Here is an 8,898-nt window from a genome sequence, read left to right as displayed (position 1 = left end):
TAGACCGTTATTACAAAATTAAAATAGATTTAGGTCGTAGTTAAGATAATTCCGATACAAGCAAAGAGGCATTTATAAATAATACGTCCTGTACCATAAAATTAATTTAGTAAAATACACTTCTCAGTTACTATACAGCCTTGCGATTCTGTAACTCACTTTTCGAACTCACACAGCGGTTTTCGCATCGGCGGTCGCTCTCAAATCAGTCGTGAAGCAGTCATTTTATATTTGGCATTCTGATAAACAATAAACTACATGCTCCCACCTTATCAGAATGCCTAATCATAAAATGACTGCTTCACGACTGATTTGAGAGCGACCGCCGATGCGAAAACCGCTGTGTGAGTTCGAAAAGTGAGTTACAGAATCACAAGGCAGGAATAATTTAAAACTAAATAAAATATTGTTTACAAATTATGTATGATAAATACTTGAAAGCTATAGTAGTGCCGATTTACTTTAACTTTATGGTGTTATACTGCTTAATTACAATTGTTGACATTTAAGTGATGAATAGGAACTACAAGAGTTTTGGGTTTTGAAGAAATTGTGATTCCGAATAAAACTATTAAAAGTTTTATTATATAATAGTATAACTATTTTTAATTGAGTTCACGTATGTACCTTATCAAATATTCATTTAAATGTTTTTGGATTAACACAACTGTCAGAATAAAACTGTTAACAGTATTAAGTTGTGTTAGTTATTAATAAATAATAAGATATCATCAATACATATGTCTATAATTCATATGCACGATCAAATTCTGACAAAATCGGTGTACTAATTTTGACACTATACTCGTTTAAGAAGCCTAACTTTAATATCTAAATATGATATGCAATACAAATCGTGCTAATTGTCGTCATAACAAGTGATTATATAACTCATATCACATTAACTTACGTAGATTTATCTCATGTAGAAGCTTCATTTGATTATTCACAACTCGAATCTTTGTTAGGAAATCTTACTTATGGCACATTAAATAAAATCACTATCTAACGAAACTAAAGTCTAGTTCAATTTGTGCTTTATACATTTAAGTTTCAAATCCTAAACAGAGTACCCAATATTGACTCTAACATCAAGATTTTTAGCTACACAACATAGGTATTAAGTTACAATCTCCAACAAAATTTCTAATGTTAATTTTTAAATGTTAGAACCCCCAGTTGGACACTGCACTACGGTTTATAAACCCACTAATCTTTTTTAGGCTAATCTCTCCCTGCGTCGGTACTCTGAAACTTCCAATGGCTATAGCCCTCCCGACTTCAATGTCTAATTATTGTACCGCGCGATCTCAAGATTGCGATATCAGCACTATTGGATTAACTATATATAAAAACGTATCTATTGGAAGTTACAGAGTACCGATGCTGCTCTAATTTAGCTACAGTTTTGTGAAAGTTCTGCAACTACATTATCCATGACTATAGTATACACTAGCTTTATAATTCAAATTATTGCCAAGCGTTAATCTTCCAGAGTCTAACAATACTAATCTAATGATATATGGTTTAAAATTCGTTTATTGATATACAGACGGACATACATCAATCCCCATTAGTCCAATAAACGTCTATTTATATACATATTTACATTTATACATCGATACATAACAATAGACTAGTTAGTTCCATAAAATTTACGAAAGTCTTTAGAAATTAGTGCCGCAAATTAAACTTAGGCCCATAAATTAAACAGTCTTTATACGTAACTTTCTCACTAAAGTTCTTCACGCAAACCGACACACACATAGGGTAAGATAGTCTAGAGTGCTTAGTGACACCCGTATATTAAAAAATGATTAGTGCTACGTTTCGACTGTAAATCTTACCCCTAGAACGAAACAATTCACTGATTTCTCGTCGGTTAAACGTCCGTTTGGCACAAATCGCCGAAAACCGGCAAAGCGTGATACTACCGCGTCACTGAATCGCGTGGATGTGAAGTCGGAACAGAAGGTGCAAGTGACGGCTGAGTTCCATTCGCTGCGTTCTGTGCATGTCTGAATGACGTAAATCTTGCGAGCGTCCGTGACCCGTCGTTGTCGAAGTTAGGCCTTTCGTATTGGTGCTTAGGTCGCTTCTGTGGCTGCATCGATTGGAGCTCATCGTAACCGCCGTTCTCATCATAGTTTTCATCGTCAGATTCCTCCACGGCGAATGCGCGGTAAGTCGACTCTGATTCGGAATTTTTTCTTGAATTCACCCCGTAAGTTCTTCCAATTAATGACTGTGTAACTTCGGTTGTATTTTTATCACTTTTCCTGTCTTCGAGGCTTTGATTATATCTCAATTGGGCCTTTTGTGTTTTCTCCAGCGATGGAATATCGTAGAATTTCAGTACATTCGGATGGCCTTGGAAATATTTTTCGCTGTACACGTTTCTGTTGTAGTATCCTCCGTTGCTGGCAGGATATAACTCTTCGTCGGGAGCGTAACGAGCGTCGAAACTATCTACGTTTTTTCCAACCGGCGGAAACCAACCCTGTAGAAAAACCAATGTTAATGAATGATTTAAGACTTCATTTCCATCTACTATATATAATACTTAAATACATATAAAGCTAAATTCTTGTTCTAAACTAAATATAGTTCTTTCGTTATTAATTTCGTAAGTTTAATATACAATAATGTAATAATAATTACTAAATGCAATAATTTTTAAATGGCAAATCGTTTGCTGTTTTAGTCAGTATTATTATAAAAAGGAGTACTTATTAATCGCTCTCCCTACCGTTAGATATATAGATACATAATGTGATATAGAGATCCTTTGGAAAATATTAATATATTATAAACAACTAATTTTACTAGAGTTCATTATTGTGTATGTGTTGTCTTCTTACCAAGGAACTGACGCATTGTCTGGTGTTAGCAACTAGAGTGACCGATGCATACGCAGCAGGGGACGTAGCAGTTTTGCTCGTGTTCCACTCGTTTCCATTCACCCTGGATGCTGTCACCTCTGCATATTCAGGCAGAGGATGAGCAACCTTATCATAATCCGAGTTAGTCTTCTCTTTACTTTGATTTGAATGATTCGTTGACATACATAACCCTGGTTGATTTTCCATCCACAATAATGATTCGGTTTTGGTTACGGTGTTTTTGTTATAACAACTACTTAATGGATGTGACAATGATACGGCCGCTTTTATGTTCATTTGTGTTACTAAACTTGTTCCATTTGAATCTAAAACAAAAGCTAACATTAGTGATGTCAATTATTTAGTAATATGAAGAAGTTTTAATGGATTCATTACAAAGACATCAGCACATGGTGACAATCTCTGACGACTCATTGGTCTAGTGGTTAGTGCCCCTGACTGCGAATTCATGGGTCCCGGGTTCGATCCCCGGCTGAGACGAACATCGATGTGATGAGCATTTGGTGTTGTGCTTAGGTCTTGGGTGTTTAAATATGTATTTATATGTCTCTATCTATAATATGTATGTATATCCGTTGCCTAGTACCCATAACACAAGCTTCACCAGCTTAGCATGGGACTAGGTCAATTGGTGTGAAATGTCTTAATAAAAAAAAAAATCTAAGATCTAACTACGTCTCAACGGTCAAAATCTTCAATAAATTTCATAACTTTTTAGTGGTTGATAAGTTATGATCATGTTGAATTAAACGCCATAAAGTTCCTCAATTAGGCGGAACAAAACATTTCATTTGCCGCGTTTATTTGGATTTGTATCATTCCTTTGTGTCTAAATGCAAAGTGAAAGAGATACGGCGCTAGAGAGGGCTCTACTACCTTTCAACTCGAAAGTAATCTAGCCCTCCTCGTATGGCAAAGCCTCCATCAAACAAACGCTCGCACCCTTGCCACCCGGAGGAATGTTTTTAATTTTGAAATTCTGATCCTAGGGAAATGTAAACTGCGATATTCTAACCTTTGTTTCTATACGCGTATTTTAAATCATTGTTGTTTTATGACTCACCGTAAATGTTCGGTAGCGCTGATTTTTTTGCAAAAATATTGTTTTTTCGTATGTAAATAATACCGGCGATCATTATGACTTTGAATAGTACAATAGCGCCAATTAAAAAATAAAACCATGACTCGAGCACGAAATCCCCTGCTACGATAGATACTTCGCCATTGTTTGGGTATCTGAAATAAAATTAACGCTTTTAATCACAACAAACAACACGCTTACATCTTTATTTTTGGTATTTTTCATAAACATACTGTCAATTGGCAACATAATTATGTCATATTTTTTTTGGGTCATACTAAAGCGTTTAAGAAAAGCGCTATTAAAGACATATGTTTATGAATATTGCACTAAAATGTATTGCCTATGACAGTTGAAATATCTCTTGATCTTATGTAAAATGTTTTATCTTCAATTCAAGTATTACGTAACGAATTTTGGGGGGGGGGTCCTTTTGAAACGTTACGATGCGGGGCGGGAATTGTATTATTTTTGACTTCCCAGTACTTTACACCACATAATGGTAACTTTTATGTGTAAAGAGTCACTAGGTGGTCACGAAACGTTTTACTATACTTGGGTACAGAAAAACGTTACGGCGCGTTACATGGGGGGGGTCAATAATCTTCAAAAATCGTGTGACGTAATACTTGAACGCTCCCATAAACCTTTTACGACGAAGTTAAAACCTACCTCGACAATGGATCCAGTCCTATCGATCTTGTGTCAATATTAAGATACACTTTTTGGCAAAAGGGGCCTAGGCCTATGATATTTTCCGCTGCAATTTGAACGGAGTAGCTCACACCGGAGGTTAAATTTGTCATTATGAGGCTAGTGGCTTGTTGAACAGTGGTGTTGATTGCAATCATTGACTTATTTGCCGGTATGTCCAGCCAATTAACGACAACATTGTAACCAGTAATGATGCCATTTTGTAAGTGAGGTTCCGGTGGCTGCCATTTTAAATGGACTGTGGTCATGTTTACGATAAACATTTCAATGTTCGTAGGTGGTCCGTCGGGTACTAAAAAATTAATTTAAAGTAAAGTTAATGAAATTCATTTAATGAGCATGTTGCTGTATTATACAATTGTTGTCTTTTGTTTATACATAATAACTAACTTAAACAGTATTATTATTTAGAATTCAACGAAGTGTATAGTCACTGGGTCTACTATACGTCATGTACAGACAAATTATATTTAAATGTAAATGGTTATTTTCCTTTCAATCCGAAAATTTTTGTTCATCCCGAGGAAGCATTATAAATTACGGCGTGACTTTGAATAAATAATATGTGTAATGAAATATTTACCATCGTCCAGCGTCTGTGTTATTCTTGAATTGGAAGGTTTTCCCTCAAATTTCTTATAGAATGGCACAAGGAAAAATTCATATCTCATATATTTTCGGAGAGACGTTATTTCATATCCAGACACGTCGTTGGAATGCAAAATAGTCTTCATATCGTACTCGGTCGTCGTGTTGTCTAGGGGTCTAAAGTATATAAACAATCCTTCTAAATAGAAGAAATTTAATATTTTCCACATAAGTTTTATTGTTGTTGCATCGATTGGCGTCGCCTCAATAAGTTCCACTATGCTATCTGTCATAATATTTTTCCTATACTCTGTGTTATTGTAGCCATTCCACGATTCTTCGCCGACGGTAATCGAATCTGAGACGGGGCTCGGACTTGACAGTCCGTGCGAGTTTTCCGCTCTCACAATAAACATGTATGTTATGCCCGGTATTAATGATTTCACTACATAGTGAGTTTGGTGTACTTTCTTAGCAACTATAACCCAGCCTCTTGAATTCCGCGGCGTATTGCTTCCCGACAGCGACTCTCTGGAGAATACTTCTACCTGATATCCAAGTATGGAGGATGACCCAATTTTGTTATTCTGGTTCCATGATATCGTTACGCTATTATTGGTAACATTATAGATATGCGGTTTAGTAGGAGGTCCCGGTAAAGCTGAAATATCGGCCGCTCTAAAGAAATTAATGTTTGGATTTTTTGGATTGTCCACAGTTAGTACTCCACTCCATACATATTTCCCGTGAGGAGATGACGCGACACATGTATATGTACCGCTATCGGTTCTATCCATATCTTTTAATACTAATGTGCCGTCGTTGGAAATATTTCTTCTACGATTTTGTATTAGTGCCTCTCCTTCAAAGTACCAGGCTATTATAGGTTCAGGTGTGCCTATAGCCGAGCAGGGGAAAACGGCCATTGACCCTATAGGTAACGTTTGGTTAGAGGGGCCGTTTGTTATGATTGGAGGTGGCCGGTCGTCGTCTGACGTCACAGTTAGTTTTCCTCTAACTAGTGAACTACCGGCGAAGTTGACCGCTGAACAAACTATCGTATTGCCGCTATCGTTTTTATTTGTTCCGTTTATTGTCAATGTTGTGACGCCGTCTATGACGGGCGAAGCGTTATATTTACCCCGCGACGTGCCCGGGAATATAATTGACCTATTTCCTTCGAGACTCCAGAATATTGTTGGCTCTGGTTTACCCGTGGCGCTACAGGTGTAGGTTGCACTTGAGCCACTTTCAACAATAGCTGAGTTTGGTTTTAAAGTTATTGTTGGCGGATCTAAAAAGAATAAGACAATAATTATTGTTTATTTTGTATTTAATAAATTCCGACCCTCATAAAGCCCGACTTACTGTTTGTGATTGCACTGCTCCAAATACCCACCGATTAAATAATTAATAAAAAATATATCTTTGGTAAGTATGACATTAGATTGTAAACTTCATCAAGAATTTGTGTTGCATAATCGATTAAGGCTATATGAAATCACACTACGATCAATTATCGAGGCACAACCATATCTATATAACATTTTACAGTGGCAGAAAAATTATAAAGTAATTATGATGCACTCACCATACACGGTTAAATAACCGCTGGCACTAACGGCGCCGACTGTATTGTCAGCCTCACAAGTGTACTCCCCCTCGTCCGTCAACAGGACACCGTCAAGCCTGAGGCTCCTGTCATCCAGGAGTTTGACGCGCCCGAGTGGCATATTCCCCCCTCCCGCCGTTCGACGCCACAATACGTCAGGTAAGGGGTCGCCACCCACCAGACACTGAAATGTCACGCTCCCGCCAGTCTCCGCGACGACGTCTTCGGGCCCCGTCATCAAATATGGCTTAACTGCGCAATTAGACATTCATTATGACAATTGATAGGCATTTGTTTCTGATTTTGACAATTGACAGTTGTTTTGTTTATGTAAATTGATTATTCTTGAATATTGTATTCATTTACAAGGTATACTCGAACATATTTATTAATTAGAAACATATTGTAAAGTAATATTGATTACTTTGAAATAATAATAACAGGCATTTGTTTTGAGGGGTTTGAATTTTTTAAAGATAATATAATCAATCATTCGTTATGAATATAATCGCAAAGTTAAAAAGCCAATATGATTTTATTTTTATATAAATCAGCAATGCACTAGAAAGAATGGAACCCAATTAAAAAGTAATTTAATGTTTGTATCAAAAATTATACAATTGAAATTTTTTTTATATACTTACTATGCACTCTGAGTGTTGCAGTAGCTGATTCCCTAGTACCGGCTGCATTTCTTGCAATACATTGGTATCGTCCACTATCTGTCTGTCTAGCATCTTGAATAACTAGACTACCTCCGTCAACCAAGTGCATTCTAGACAAAAGCACATTAAGATTAAAATAATAAGTTCCAGAGACAAAAGAAATAAATTTTTCATTACTCCAAACAAAAGTACATAGTAACAAAGTCATTCAAATATAGGGCGGAATTATTCAATAGAAAATTAACATTTAATAAGGGTTCTGTGAGTCAGAACTATTCAGATTTTTGCTTGATTGCTTGTCGAGCTCTTCAGTTATCCCCTTCTTTATAACTTTGATGTACCCTCCCCATGTTAATTATTTTTATGCTCCAATATACGTACGCCTTGAGATGCAATCTTGCGTTACTCGATAAAAATTCATAGACAGCAAATTGAATAAGTTTAAGCGATTGATTTTGTTTCATTTGTAAACATGGCGTCGCATATTGTAGTGCTTTTCGGGAAATGAAAACACAACACTATCGCATTTCCGACAACCCATTAAGCAGCTAAGAGCTCTTTAAAACTACCCTTGATATAATGATACTTTGTGCAATCGCTATTTTCATTACAAAGACTTGTAAACAAATCTGTACTTAACGAAAATTTGTAGTGCATAGATAAATTTACTGATATTTAAAAATCAATTCAACACATACAAAATTAATAAATTGTTCGATATTTTCGTTTAAAAAAAATTAATAATCAAGTTCCGGGGTGGCCCATAGCAGGCGGAAATAATAAGCGGCTCAAATATAAGAGTCTTTCCTCCAACTGCGATTTTGTTCTTTGGAGTAGAGACTCTTGGGCCGTGGGGTTCAAGTGCACAGGCGCTAATTAAAGAATGGCGACTGGTACATAGTACCGGTGACCCTAGAGCTGGTACTCGCTCAACGAATAAGTATCGCAATACAGCAAGAAAATGCTGCCAGCGTTAAATGTACACTGCCACTTTTATTAATTATTAATTATATTTATTATTGCTATGTAGGTTAAGAAAATTGTTAATACTGTATATTTGATTGTTATGATTACTTATAAACATTATAAGTAAGTTAATTACCTAGAATCACCATCGAAATGTAATATTTGTCCATTTTTCTTCCAATATACGGTTGGTTCTGGTGAGCCTCGGGGTGGTAAACATTCTAATATAACTGTCTCACCCTGAGCTGTCTGAGTAGTTACTGGCTCAAGACGAAATTCTTCTCGAAGGACTAAAAATAATATTATCAGTTATTAAATGCAATTTCTGATTTACTTTAAGGATAACTTATGCTAAAATGTACACAATGT

The 8,898-nt window shown here is 36.1% G+C and overlaps 1 protein-coding gene across 2 annotated transcripts in view; it reads right to left on the bottom strand.

Moving 5' to 3' along the window:
- Nucleotides 1-322: 322 nt before the first annotated feature.
- The window catches only part of LOC125059269 (roundabout homolog 2-like), a 59,669-nt gene continuing 51,093 nt past the window's right edge, over nt 323-8,898 (bottom strand). For both annotated transcript variants that reach the window (XM_047663634.1, XM_047663633.1), the window contains exons 4-11: nt 8,666-8,819; nt 7,543-7,673; nt 6,878-7,150; nt 5,282-6,580; nt 4,657-4,990; nt 3,967-4,139; nt 2,862-3,208; nt 323-2,500 (exon numbers count right to left, since the gene is read on the bottom strand). In XM_047663634.1, the coding sequence (XP_047519590.1) occupies nt 1,931-2,500; nt 2,862-3,208; nt 3,967-4,139; nt 4,657-4,990; nt 5,282-6,580; nt 6,878-7,150; nt 7,543-7,673; nt 8,666-8,819 (3,281 nt within the window). In that variant the 3' untranslated portion in view covers nt 323-1,930. The remainder of the gene's footprint in view (nt 2,501-2,861; nt 3,209-3,966; nt 4,140-4,656; nt 4,991-5,281; nt 6,581-6,877; nt 7,151-7,542; nt 7,674-8,665; nt 8,820-8,898) is intronic.

This window comes from Pieris napi, chromosome 19 (genome assembly GCF_905475465.1).
Source record: "Pieris napi chromosome 19, ilPieNapi1.2, whole genome shotgun sequence".
NCBI lineage: Eukaryota > Metazoa > Arthropoda > Insecta > Lepidoptera > Pieridae > Pieris > Pieris napi.
The sequence above is the reverse complement of the archived record's forward strand: the minus strand, read 5'-3'. Positions and strand labels throughout refer to the sequence as shown.